This window comes from Rhinoraja longicauda, chromosome 2 (genome assembly GCF_053455715.1).
Source record: "Rhinoraja longicauda isolate Sanriku21f chromosome 2, sRhiLon1.1, whole genome shotgun sequence".
Classification (NCBI taxonomy): Eukaryota; Metazoa; Chordata; class Chondrichthyes; order Rajiformes; family Arhynchobatidae; genus Rhinoraja; species Rhinoraja longicauda.
Window position 1 is genome coordinate 55,001,474 of NC_135954.1, and position 14,652 is coordinate 55,016,125.

The window sequence follows — 14,652 nt, forward strand, 5'->3', positions numbered from 1 at the left end:
AGGGGATGAATTAAATATCTAAGGCGATGATGTGTGGCAAAATTGCAGAAAGAAGAAATTTAGAAAATTAATGAGAAAAGACAAGGCAATGATACAGAATATCAATATGGTTAATGATTATCAAAATATGCCAGGCAGGTCTAGAGCATACAAAAAAAAAGAAACTGCCTCCAATTAGAGTCAGAGCAGGGAAAATAATAAATGAACAAAATGGAAGAGTCTTTATCTGAATGCACACAATATTTGTAACAAGGTGAATGAATTAGCAGAGCGAATAGAAATAGAATGGTATTATCTAATAGCCAGTACAGAGAAGTAATCTGAAAAAACCCCATAATTGGAAATTGATATTCAAGGAAACTTAATTTATAGATGAGATAAACAAATCAACATCATCATTTATGCTGTTGGTTCTTTTATTGAAATGTCATTTAATTCAACTTAAGAACACCTTTTCGCTGTATAATAAAAACGGACACTCTTCCTGGAGAGCATAAAGATCTGACAGTGTTCAAAGTTCATAGAGGCACTTTAGTGGAGATTACAAACCTGCAGCTTTGATTTTGTTAGCAGTTACAACTGTTTGGCCAATTCATTTCAAAGCAACTGCTTGAGCCTGCCTCTCCTCAATTTCACAATGTTACAATAATCTCACAATCATATCTTTGTGGTACCTAATAAGACTATTTCACAGTAAAACAATAGTTGACATAGCAAATAACAATGGCAGCCATAACAAAAAAAAGGAGACAAAACTCATCTGTCCTTAATTTACCAAACCGCATATTTACTGTTGCTTGTTGCTATTTTATCGACTGTTGGTTTTCTCTGCTCCATAAAGGTCTGCAAGTATTTTAAACCGGGGTCCCCAGCTGCTGAGGTAATCATAATCCTGGTCTGCATCTGCGTTAATTGATTCCAAAGAGCTGAGTGACTCAGCTAATGAGCAATTTCCTTCATAAGCATAAGTAACCAGTGAATCATATGGAGGTGCACCGGGATCTACATCATTCTCTCGCAGTCGCTGGTTGATGAAGTCTCTGATGTTTGTGTTGTTTTGCACTATTATGGTCTGACGCTGCGGATGGTGGGTCTCTGGCTTTACATCTCTGCGAAGCTGTACATCTTCAATTAAGTCAGGCTTCCTTAATGTGCTAATGTCAAAAGCTTGTGTGTCCTCCTCTCCACCTCCTTCATCATCATAACTGATTACATTGTCTCTGATATCTTCTTTCGACGTCATGCAGATTTCTTTCTTCCTTTGTCGTCTTAATGCCACAAACAGCACTATAATAACTGAATAAGATTGTAGCAGGTTTAAAAACGTATTACTTCTTAATAGCAAATGTAATTATGTCAGTTTAGTGGTAAATATCACCAAATTTTATAATTAATGGATTAGGTTGCAATTCAATTCAACAACTCAACCCAACCTGCAATCACCCCTCCTTGCTTGTATTCACTATCATTTGCCAGGTTACCTTACCTCTTTTTTAGCTTTTTTTCCCCTTACTCCATCAAGGATCCGCATCATCTGTCTATTCCCTTCACAAATGCAACCACTGAGATCTCCCCACAGCTTTTTCATATAATATAAATTCTACATTTACTAAAAATTAATCATTGAATCTAAACTTTGATTGCCACATGTTGTCTATAACCCTGCTAATCAATGAGCAACTCAATCGTTGGTGTGTTAAAAATTGCTGATGGCAAAGAGTTCCCTGACAGGCAGTGATCATTTATTTACACAACACACTGTTTGAAATGTTTAGGGCACCTAAAAGAACAAAAATACCTGTAGTCTGTACATTTTTCTTTCAGGCAACTTTGGGGAGAGGCAAAGTAACACACTCAGAAAGGAGAGTGAATTTCAACCCCAATACAAAATATTTATTTTGGAGTACTGAAAAATTAGCACTTGATTTTCCACTTGTCTTAAGGCAGTCAGCGGTTGATATACAGGAAACCATCATTGTAATAGACCATGGCTGAGTGGGGAGGAAAAATGGTGTCCATTTTTGCCGACAGTCTGCAATAACTGAGTACGGGATTACTGAGTAATAAGGTATCATTGCAACAGTAGTAGAAACAAAAAACTGCAGAGTTTGGTTGATACACAATGTGCTGGAGTCACTCAGCAGGTCAGGCATCATCTCTGGAGATTTCAATTTCAATGGCCTCCACAGTATAACTAGCAGGCTGTGTTCTTAAAGAGCCAGTCTGCTTTAAAGGAAATCCGTTATAAAGGGGTCTGTGATAATCAGGGTTTACTGTACGTGTGTTCATTGAAGCTTGTTTATTTCCTATCTCATATTGGGTAAGGGGGAAAGTGATTGTTAAAATATATAATTCTGGTTGAAATTAAACTTGATATTTAAAATACCAACAAATGTATTCAAAATATGATTTTAGCAAAGCGTCATATCATTGTTTCAACTGGGTAATTAGAAATGTTGTAGTAAATGTTCTAACATTTTAGGTTATGATATTCTAATGAATTACTGAAAAAATAATAATCTTTATATAGTGCCTGATCTATTATTTCCAGTATTATGTATTTTTTCAGAATTCCAATACTGTGCCTTTGAATAAAACTAGTTGGCCAATTGTTCTTTTGGTTTCTGTGCATACATGTGAGTTATAAAGATGCAATCATCAATGAACTAAAAGCAACTGATAATATCTATTTGGATTTTTTTTAACTCATTGATGATTGAGCACCCCCTTTTACCTTTCTCCATCGTGTACTGTCATTTATTACAGCGAGCTTACAGAACTACATTACAATGTTAGACTTACCAAGGAGTATAATAATGCAAAGTAGGATTGCTATCAGTGCTTCCGTGCTCAAGCCCACTGGCAGAAAGATTGCTTCTACGTTACAAGATGAGATCGTGCCATCCCCATCACATCCACAGACTCGTATAGTCAAAGTATTTGTGCTGCTTTGTGCCGGGTAACCACTGTCTGAGATCACAACTGGAAGGAAATAGAACTCCAATTGCCTGCGACTGTACTTGTTCCTCTTGGATAAGATTCCAGCTGTGTTGTCTATGATAAGCACAAGAAAGAAAAATTAAAAATGTAAAACAAATTGTAGATTGATAGAGCGATGCAGAATCTCATACTGACAGTGGCTGCTCTTTGGCAGAGATGCCCAACAACATTTTTCTCTCATTTGTTGCTCAGTTATTCACACTCTTAGCTCCAAGTCAGTAGGCCATGGGTTCAACTTCCAATTGAGACATCTGACCACAAAAATGTAAACTAATGTTCCAATGCATTAGTAAATAATGTTGTTTAGTTTATCATCACGTGTACCGAGGTACCGTGAAATAATAACCACACCGCTGAAAATGCTATATTCTGGGATTTAAATGCCCGTCCGTTTCACGTGCATGGAAAGAGTTCCCTGGACAATGTTCAATTCCTTGGGTCATAGGGTCATAGAGGCATAGGGACATGGAGACATCCAGCACAGAAACAGGCCTTTCAGCTCAATTCACCCATGCTAGTCCCATTTGCCCACATTTGGCCTATATCCCTCAAAAACTTTCATGCCCATACACCTGTCATTGTGAAAGAACAAATGACAATTAAAATAAAATGAAATCTAAAGGGTAAAAGGACATCTGACTGTCTGCCACTAGGTGAGATTGAAGTTGAATTGTTAATCTGTGTCTTCCTGAGGTGCTTGATCTATGATTGTCAAAGGCCCATGTGAAGAGGAAAAAGGCTTGAGTGCTTGCGGGAAAGAGAAATCAAAGGGACACCTTGCACTTCAAAGGGAAATTTGGTATATCAGGAGCAGATGAATCTTTGTTCAATGAGCAAACTATTGATTGCTTCCAGTGATCGCTGTATTTGATGCTCTCAAATAAAGAAGTCTTAATTGCCTTACCCGATCTTTGTGGTGTGTTTTAAAGTTTGCTTTAACACTTTTAAATGTTGTTATTGTACCTGCCTCAACTACCTCACCTGGCAGCTCGTTCCATATACCAAGCACCCTCTGTGTGAAACATTTGTCCCTCAGGTTCCTATTAAATCGTCCCCTTCTTACCTTAAACTTGTGTCCTCTGGTTCTTAATTCCCTCATTCTGGGTAAAAAGAAACTGAGCACTAACCCTATATATTCCCCTATTTAGTCTATACACTTCTATTAGGTCACCCCTTAGCCGCCTGCGAGGAATAAAGCCCTAGTTTGTAATATCTCTTCCAATAGCTCAGGCCCTCAAGTCCAGGTAACATCCTCGTAAATCTTCTCTGTACTGTTTCCAGCTTAATGACATCCTTCCTATAGCAGGGTGACTGAAACTGAACATAATGCTCCAAATGAGGTCTCATCAATGTTTTATACAACAGTAGCACAATGGTCTAACTTCTATACTCAACACACTGACTGATGAGGGCATTAATGACATCCTTCCATATAGCAGGGTGGAAGGGTACTCAATACCTGACTGATGAAGACCAATATACCAAAAGCTTTCCTTACCACCTCATCTATCTGTGACACCACTTTAAAGGAACTGTGTACCAGTACTCCAAGGTCCCTCTGCTCTACAACACTCTCCAAATCCCCACTATTCACTGTGAATGTCCTGCCCTGGATTAAGTTCCCAAAATGCAACACCTCATACTCATTAATCTTCATTAACCATTCCTCAGCCCACTTATCCAGCTGATCAAGATCTTGCTATCATTTTTGATAACCATCTATGATTCACCTACGAATCATGCCTTGTTCATTCTCATCTAAACCAGTGATATAATCCTCCAACAGCAATGGTCCTGGCCCATATTTTTATATGGACTACTATCTGTTGCATTGCTTTTCCTTACAACAGAAACCACTCAACGAAAGCATTACATTCACTATGGCACTTCTCTGCATCTGCTATATAAATATAGGCCTTTCTCTCCTTCCTAAGCTTGCAAAATCAACTTGTCACCACTATTCATCCAATTCTCATTTGAAACTGGATATTGAATTTCCTTTCATATATATATAAATATATATAAATTATATATATATATATATTCATTCATGGGCAGTGGCTTCATCTCTATTTACCCTGAGATTGTGAAAGCATGCAGTTTTCCTCAACCCACCAGAAGTAGTTAGAAGACGGCATCTGTAAATTGCTCGTAATGTGTAGGGAGTTGATGAAAAAGTAGAATAATATAGAACTAGTATGAATGGTTTATTAATGGCTGTACCGGACCTGGTGGTGCGAAGAGTTTGTTCAATGTTGTATCTCAAAACTAAACAAAAAATGGCAGAACTGTTCTAAGACTTAATGTACACTCGCAATTCCTGAAATAATTAATCTCTGTCTTGAAATATATACTTCTTTATTTGCAGTCATAACTCCTGAAATACTGAGAAATACACCCGAGGTCCGGATCGAAGCCAAGCTTCGCGAGTTTAGTTTAGTTTAGAAATACAGCGTGGAAATAGGCCTTTTGTCCAACCAGGTCCATGCTGACAAGCACGTACATTAGTTCTATCGTAGACACTATGGATAATTTTCAGAAGCCCATTAACCAACAAACCTGCATGTGTTTTGAATGTGGGAGGAAACTTGAGCACCCAGAGAAAACCCACGCGGTCACAGGGAGAATGTACAAACTCCGTACAGACAGCACTTGTAGTCAGGATCAAACCCAGATCTCTGCTGTTGCCACCCTCTAAAGTTGTGAGGCAGCAACTGCCCATTCTTTTTAGCTCAGAAGCCGGCATGCGTTGGTGCATTTATTTTTGTAAAGAGATATAGCATTGCGAAGAAGATAAAAAGCACAGGTAAATATTGGAGATAAAACTGCAGCCATACAAGTTTTTCTGCAGACATCTATAAATGGTTTCTCTTTACCCTTTATCCTGCAACTTTCATGCTTCAGTAAAATGCCTTTGAATTTGACTGACTCATTAATAAAAAAGTGACATTTGATTGAAATGCTTTGATTTGTTACTGCTAATCCAGAATAGACTTGCCAGAGGGTCAAATTGAATTGTCCAATAATTCATTCCCATTGACAGAGTAAGTGCGCTATATAACCACATCAACACTACGCATTCTGCCTTTGAAGTTCATTTCAATGATGTCTATAGAATGGACATCAGAGGCAGGACAATGCAAATGGTCTGGAGGGACTGGTCTGATTGATGGATGGTAGGTGTTTGTGGTGCGGACTTTTAGGCAAATGTCTGACAAAGCAGGCTCAAAGGGTTACTGATGTTGATATCTCCCATGTTTCTCTCTCCTCTGCAGGGGACAGACAGATGAGGCCTTAATGGATCTTGCTACAATCCTATCCATCTGTGCAATAATACTTTCATGACAGAAGTTGGAGTATAAGAACAGAACTGTCTTCTCCATCTCGTTTGTGCAGCATCAGATATGCTTTGCTTTCTCCTGCCGGAGAGTAGGAAGTGTGATGGAGAGTATTCTGTAGTATGTTTGCATGGCATTATGCTTGAGTGAATACCAATGTTTGCAGACTGTGGGAAATGGATGCGAGGTTACAACTGTGCCATTTCTGTCAGTGTGAAATGCAGCTCAAAAATGTCAGGTGTGAGACTTAACTGATGGAGTTTGCTGGTAAATGAGTGATAAGAATTTGATACCATTCAGGAATGTTTGAGGTGGGTTGTGGGTTTGTAAATTGTTGGATTTTGAGTTGATTGAATTTGGCGTTTGAAGATTCATTCTCTGACCTTGACCATTCAACACAAATCTCTTAGGTCATGCTGTTATGGATTCCTATTGCTTTCTTGGCCTCCTGCAGACTTTGATGATATCTTCTTTTTTTCTTCCTCTACAAAAACTGCCACAGAAAACAGAAAACGGATCCTTGTCACTCTGGACATGCAACAATGGCTCCGATATGAGTATACTTCACCCATTGAGCCACAGACTAGCTTTACGTAACTACTTTACAATTTTCTCCCAATACCTTCACCTTTCTACCTCACTTTCCACTATCCTCTCTTTCTTTAAAACTGAACCTAAAATCAACTTCTTTAAAAAATATTTCCTTTTGAAACCTGATGCCAAATGTTGTTTAATTAGGTTCCTGTGAAGCATTGGGAAATATTTTCTTAACTTGAGGTGTTATATGAATGGAAGTAGTTGTGCTGGAAAGACAACTGTCATGCTCACCGAAAGGATAATGTTCAAATCACACGGTATTGTATTACCTATAAAGCACCATCTGTATACAATTCTCCTGTCAGACATTTTATGAAGGTAATAGTACTTTAAGCATTATTAATGTTGCAGTATATAATCTGAACTCTCAAGTGTTTTAACAAAACAGTAATAACTAAAACACATAACCAATGATGGCAGACAAAATGATCAATAAAAGCTTATCTCAAATCCACAGAACGGAAAGCAGTGACTGTTTTTTGATATATAACCCAGTGAAATAATTTTCAATATGGCAAATATCTAACAACAAAGATTGCAAAACACTCGTATGGTCTGCAATAGACATGTAAAGAATGGAAACAAAGTGCAAGGGCTAATCCAACAGTTAGGATACCCTGTCAACGATCTTCAGTCTGAGATTTCATATCACCTGGTTGAGAAATGTAAATTCTCACTTGATAAAGGAGGTAGCTGTTTAAACTCTGCTGTTCCTTTGGTCTGCTGGCCAGCTTGCTATCTCTACCACAAAAAAAACCTTATCCAAACTTAAGCTGGCAATGTTTTAACTCACCCCAAATCTCATTCACCCATCATTCCTGTGTTCATTGCTCATTCAGTTCAGAAACACTTTGATTTTAAAATTATCGTCCTTTCTTTTCAAATCATTGCATTGGCCATCCCCTTGCTACCTGTGTAATCTCCTCCATCCCTTCACCCTCTGAGAGCTCTGCTTTCTTCCACATCTGCCCTCCTCTACATATTCGCACAGAGCTGGCAAGGATTGGGCTCTAAGACTCTTTCAATGAAAATCTGTTAAAGTTGTTTCAGGACCCAGAGTGAATGCTTGGTGAGGTTCCTTTATACCCACTCCTTCCACTCAAGAACAATATGGGCACCTGATTTTAACCACACGTGAATCACAATGTAGTAAATTGGAAGTTCATGTAGCTAGAAATTAATTCCTGGTGCATTATCCAGCAATGCACTCTACCTCCAAAAATCACTGCAAAGAGTTTTGCCACATGGGAATGGAGGAGGCCAGGGATAGAAAGGTCAGTATGGGAATAGGAAGGGGAGTTAAACTGGTTCACAACCGGGAGATCCAGTAGGCTTTGGTGGACCAGGTGTACGTGTTCGGTGAAACTGTCACTGAGTCTACACTTGGCCTCGCCGATTTACAAGAGGCCACATCAGGAACGCCAGATGCAGTAAATGAGGTTAGAGGAGGGGACTGCTGGGGTCCCTGGATGGAGGCGAGAATGGAGGTATAGAGACAGGTGTTACAGACCATGTGATTGCAAGGAAAGTACCTAGGGAGGAGTTGGTTTGGGTGGGAAGAGATGAGAACGAAAGAGTTGTGGAGGGAGTGGTCTCTGTGGAAGGCAGAAAAAAGTGGAGATGGGAAGATGTAACTGGTGGTGGAATCACATTGGAGATGATGGAAACGTCAGATGTGTTGGATGCCGACGATGATGGGGTGAAAGATGAGGACCAGGGAAACTCTATTGCTGTTATGTCTGGGCAGAGGGAGAGCGAGGGAGAAGACAGGAGAATGGGGCAAAAAGGAAAAATGGATCAGCCTTGATTGAATGGCGAAGTAGACTCAATGGGTCTAATGGCCTAATTCTGCTCCTATGACCTTATGAACATAAACTTTCTGACCCACAGATGAGCGTGCTGAGTGATCTTACAATGATGGCAGAGGAAGCTAAAGAAGCAATTATTTTAGTTCACCTGTTCTGATCTATAAATCCAAGCACGATATTTTCAGTCTCTAACTGAATGGGGGAACAAGCTGGAAGAACTGAATGGCCTATTCTTATTCCTAACTTCACACATCAAAGATGGCTGTTTCTCAATGGCATTTGTCATCTTCGAACATAGAAAGTACAGCAGAGTAACAGATCTTTCAGCCCAGAATATCTGAGCCAAACATGATGCTAAGATAAACTAACCTCATTTGCCTGCACATGATCCATATTCCTCCATTCCCTGCATATCCACGTGCATATGCCTCTTAAATGCCATTATTGTATCTGCCTCAACCGCCTTCCCTGGCAGCAATTTTCAGGCACCCACCACCCTCTGTGTAAAAACCTGCACTCGCACAACATCTTTAAATTTTGTCCCTTTCACCTGAAACCTATTCTCTCTAATGTTTGACATTTCCACTCTGGAAAAAAAAATGTTCTTGTTAGCATGTCCCTCAATATCCTCAACCAACAAAGATCTACCAATCTTGGATAACGCTAACCCATTCACTTGCACTGTCATTGCCGATCAACTGTACTCTGACAACTTGCATTCATTTTCCAGACACACTTTATTTACTTGTGCACAAAGAGAGTAGCACACCCCGTTACTGGGCTACTGTGAAATTCCAATCAGAATGGTCAACCTTTTATACAGATTTTGACCCTTGAATTTGTGCATACTTTCTAATTTCTTATCATCAATAACAATGTTCTCAAAACATTAATATATAAATGCAATAACATTAATACAAGTAAACCTACATGCTATTTAATCCTTTATTTAATTTTCAATATCAAGAACCTTGTAGTGTGCGTCAAGGAATACCCATCCCAAAACATTGGGGTACGTCAATAAATACATATCAGGAACATTGATGTGCGTCAATGAATGCCTAAAGGTTGTTGTTCTGTACAGCTATCCTAACCTTTGCCATACTGCAGTTTTCACATTGTGTTGTACAGCTATCTTAACCTTTGTCATACTGCAGCTTCCACAGCACCAACATTGTCTTCCCAATATCCATTATCCATCTTAATTCAACCTAATCACTGGTGTGGCTCAATGTCTCCTCGTCAAACAGATTTTCCATTAGATATTGCTGACCCTGTCTGAATCCTCTAACTGGGTATGACTATTTAGCTTGGTGCAACATATTCTGAGAGAGGCATGGAAGCCATATAGCACTGAGACCGACCCTTCAGCCCATTGAGTCCATGCTGAACATCAACCACTCAGTAACATTAATCCCACTTTTATTCTCCCCACATTCTACTCCTCATCTACACAATGCTGGCAATTGGCCAATTAACCTACTGACCTACATATCCACTGCTAATATCTGCAGCTTTGGGGGGGTAGGGAACAGCTGTGATCAATTGAGATGGTTGTACTCAGCAAGGTTGAGGAAGCTGAGTCTGGCAGGACCCTGGCTGCCAAAGATGGGGCCTTGGGCAAGGAGGACGAGAGGGAAACATGCTTCATTGCAGGAGTGTATGGCTATCTGGAAGCTCACAATAGACGTATATCTCTCATATGATCTTATTCAAAATAAATAAATCAGTAATCTCGTCTCTGCATCAAGCACAATACATACTGTAAATTGTTGTGTACGGCATAACCTTAGAAAATGGCATCCAGAATTGTGTGATTGTCTGGTGGGAGTAAAATGAAAATAAAAACTTGAAGTGAAAGACTTCTATTTTTGTAGTGTCATCATGATCTTGTGGCGGTTCAAAGCATCTTACAGTTAAATGACGACTTCTGGAAGTGTAGTGACTGGTGTAATGGAGAAATAATGAGTAAACATTACTTTTGAAAGAAGCAGCACCTTAAAAATAAAGGAAACGGAGATGTTTTTTTCTAAGGACCTATGGCTTCAAAAACTAAAGCAAGGGAATCAAATTGCAGTGAGATGATTGCCCAAGTCAAGGCTGTCACAATTTTGCAAGCATGGTTATTTGTATTGCTGTGACTAGTCAAGTACATGACACAAAATGGCTTAAACTAATTAGTTTGAAGAGAATTCTGTAGGAAATTGCCTGTCATTTTTTGAAGAAAGAGAGAAGATAGAATAGAAAGCAGATCTTACTTCCGTTGTCTTGAATGGTGAAGTTTGGGTTTATATCATCCTCAGGTGACAATCTGAAGTGAAAATGTGGGGCTGTGGGTGGCAGGTCTTTGTCCTCGGCACTGATTGTCATAATTACCTGCAAGAATAACAGCAAGAACTGCCAGTCATTGTTAATTCAGTATAAATGTTCACGTCCAGGCAACAAACAAAAGCTGCACCCACTTGTTTCCATGTACACAAATAATAGGCTCCAGACTGCATAGTCAACAAAGCTTTGCTATGTTGTCAGGGTTGTGAAGGCTTATCTTTTTGAAGTCTTGAAGTCTTGAATGATTTTAGCTCACAGAAAGCTAAGATGAAGAGCATAAAATGTTCAAAACACTGCTAAAGTGGCAGGATATTTATATAAACCATTCTCCTTCTCAACCATTCCCTTGCGGTTTAGAATGACTTGCTTCCACTCGAGTGCTGTCGGTTCTAACATTCATAAGGTTATAAGTTGTAGGAGCAGAATTAGATACTTTGCCCCATCAAGTTTATTCCGCCATTCAATCATGGCTGATCTACAGTGCCCTCTATAATGTTTGGGACAAAGACCCATCATTTATTTATTTGCCTCTGTACTCCACAATTTAAGATTTGTAATGGAAAAGATCACATATGGTTAAAGTGCACATTGTCAGATTTTATTAAAGACCATTTTTATACATTTTGTAGAAATTACAGCTATGTTTATGCATCGTCCCCCCATTTCAGGGCACCATAATCTTTGGGACACATGGCTTCACAGGCATTTGTAATTGCTCAGGTGTGTTTAATTGCCTTCTTAATGCAGGTATAAGAGAATTCACGGCACCTAGTCTTTCCTCCAGTCTTTCCATCACCTTTGGAAACTTTTATTGCTGTTTATCAACATGAGGCCCAAATTTGTGGCAATGAAAGTCAAATAAGCCATTATGAGACTGAGAAACGTGAATAAACCTGTTAGAGACATCAGTCAAACCAAAATCAACTGTTTGGAACATCATTAAGAAGAAAGAGAGCACTGGTGAGCATACTAATCGCAAAGGGACTGGCAGGTCAAGGAAGACCTCCACAGCTGATGACAGAAGAATTCTCTCTATAATAAAGAAAAATCCCCAAACATCTGTCCAACAGATCAGAAGCACTCTTCAGAGTCAGGTGTGGATTTGTCAATGACCACTGTCCGCAGAAGACTTCATGAACAGAAATACAGAGGCTGCACTGCAAGATGCAAACCACTAATTAGTTGCAAAAATAGGATGGCCAGGTTAGTTTGCCTAGAAGTACTTAAAAGAGCAACTCCAGTTCTGGAAAAAGGTCTTGTGGACAGATGAGAAGAAGAATAACATATCAGAGTGTTGGCAAGAGCAAAGTATGGAGGAGAGAAGGAACTGCCCAAGATCCAAAGCATACCACCTCATCTGTGAAACACAGTGGTGGAGGTGTTATGGCCTGGGCATGTATGGCTGCTGAAGGTACTGGCTCACTTATCTTCATTGATGAATGAAGTTAGATAGAGCTCTAGGGGCTAGTGGAATCAAGGGATATGGGGAGAAGGCAGGCACGGGTTATTGATTGTGGACGATCAGCCATGATCACAATGAATGGAGGTGCTGGCTCGAAATGCCGAATGGCCTCCTCCTGCACCTATTTTCTACGTTTCTATGATACAACTGCTGATGGTAGTAACATAATGAATTCTGAAGTGTACAGACACATCCTGTCTGCTGAAGTTCAAACAAATGCCTCAAAACTCATTCTACAGCAAGACAATGACCTCAAACATGCTGCAAAAGCAATAAAGGATTTTTTCAAAGCTATAAAATGGTAAATTCTTGAGTGGCCAAATCAATCACCCGATCTGAATCCAATTGAGCATGCCTTTTATATTCTGACGAGAGAACTGAAGGGGATTAGCCCCCAAAACAAGCATAAACTAAAGATGGCTGCAATACAGGCCTGACAGAGCATCACCAGAGAAGTCACCCAGCAACTGGTGATGTCCATTGAATCGCACTTCAAGCAGTCATTGCAATGCAAAGGATACGCAAAAAAATACTACTTTTGTGTCTATCTTCGTGCAACAGTGTTTAAAAACCTCCATTGATGGCTGCCCACATCATCCATTCCTTCTCTCCAATTACTCCGGCTTTTTGTGTCTATCTTCAGTTTAAACCAGCATCTGTAGTTCCTTCCTACACGTACACTGTTGCACAATAGATTCAAAGATGTCCTGGAATTGTTTCCTCAGTTCATCTGCTAAGTTCTTGTTGTAAGGGAGCCCAGAATTGCCTGTTACCCAAGCTTGGTTTTGGATATGCAAATAACAAGATATGACTATCAGAGCCATCTGAGAATATTAATGTTGTCAGTGCTGGAAGAAGAATAAACATTGGTTCATTGCCCATGGATAGGGAGGGTTTTGGGAAGACCACACTAGTGATTTCTCTCCAGTTTTTGAGATGCCTGCTGCTGTGGTTGAGAGGTAACTTCCAAGGTATGGAAAGTGGTTTACACTTTACATGGTCTTGACTTGGGCCTCTTTTGCCAACAACGTTATTGTACACTGAGTGTTTGTTGGGAGAGAATCTTTTGTTGTCAACGTTAAGTCTAAGCAACATTCTCTTGCACATTTCAGCAACTTGGAGCAGCCTCTGAACATACGCATACATAAGCCTTGTCAGCTAGGTACAGCTCAACGACTGGTCAGGGTGTCCTTAGATCCGGAGCGGAGGCTAAAAAAGGTAAACATTTCTCCATTAGTCTTGCAATTCAGGGTCACTCCAGTGGGAAACTAGTTGGAGGCTCTATAAGGTTAGTGACTGCTGTAGAGTCCATGATGCCACCAGTTTAAATTCAGGAGAAAGCTATAATAAGGAGATAGCCATGGAACTGAAAGGGATTTAATCCACGTTTAACAGATATATAGCAACGGTTTGAACTGAGGGTCATTCTGTCCAGTTTGAACTAACCTTATCTCATCACAGTGAACTATGACTGGTTTTAATATTATCGAAAGGCATACAGTCAGTTAGCAGTAGCTCACCAGTACTCATTTTAGAATCACCAGAACTGCCAGAAAAGAATGCCTGCTCTTTAAATTAAGGTAGAATTTAATTGAGCCTGACAGCAAGAATCCTCAATAAAATGGAAGTCAGTAGGAATTGAGTGGATGATTTTACATCGGCTGCAGTCATGTCCAACAACAAAAGATCATGTTTGTTATAGTTGGGAGTGTAATGCCAAACTCACCATATGCCTGAATGGATGCAGCTCCAATTACACTCTAGAGGCACAGATTCATCCAGTAAATAATAATCCACTTAATTGGCAGTCTATCCACTTACCCTGAGTTTATTTCCTTAAGCAACAGTACACTGTGACCACAGTGTGCATCATCTGCAAGGTTCACTGCAGTTATCCACAAGGCGTCTTCAAAACCAGCTAAACCATGTGCTCAGCCACTTATAAGAAGCATGGGGTTGCAGTTCCTACCCTTTCCCACACCTCTTGAACCTGTGTTTCCTTACTAATTATACATTATTCCAATTTGCAAATACCTCACTAGGTCTGAATGTTGGAGCTCTCTACTAATAGTATTATTGAACTACATTCACATGGAGATCTGGAGTGATCTCACATTAT

At 39.7% G+C, this 14,652-nt stretch overlaps 1 protein-coding gene across 4 annotated transcripts in view; it reads right to left on the minus strand.

The window, feature by feature from the left end:
• Positions 1-388: 388 nt before the first annotated feature.
• LOC144604713 (cadherin-12-like) overlaps positions 389-14,652 on the minus strand; it is a 576,800-nt gene continuing 562,536 nt past the window's right edge. For all 4 annotated transcript variants that reach the window (XM_078419376.1, XM_078419367.1, XM_078419374.1 and 1 more), the window contains 3 exons: positions 11,002-11,119; positions 2,803-3,054; positions 389-1,296 (listed from right to left, as the gene is read on the minus strand). In XM_078419376.1, the coding sequence (XP_078275502.1) occupies positions 809-1,296; positions 2,803-3,054; positions 11,002-11,119 (858 nt within the window). In that variant the 3' untranslated portion in view covers positions 389-808. The remainder of the gene's footprint in view (positions 1,297-2,802; positions 3,055-11,001; positions 11,120-14,652) is intronic.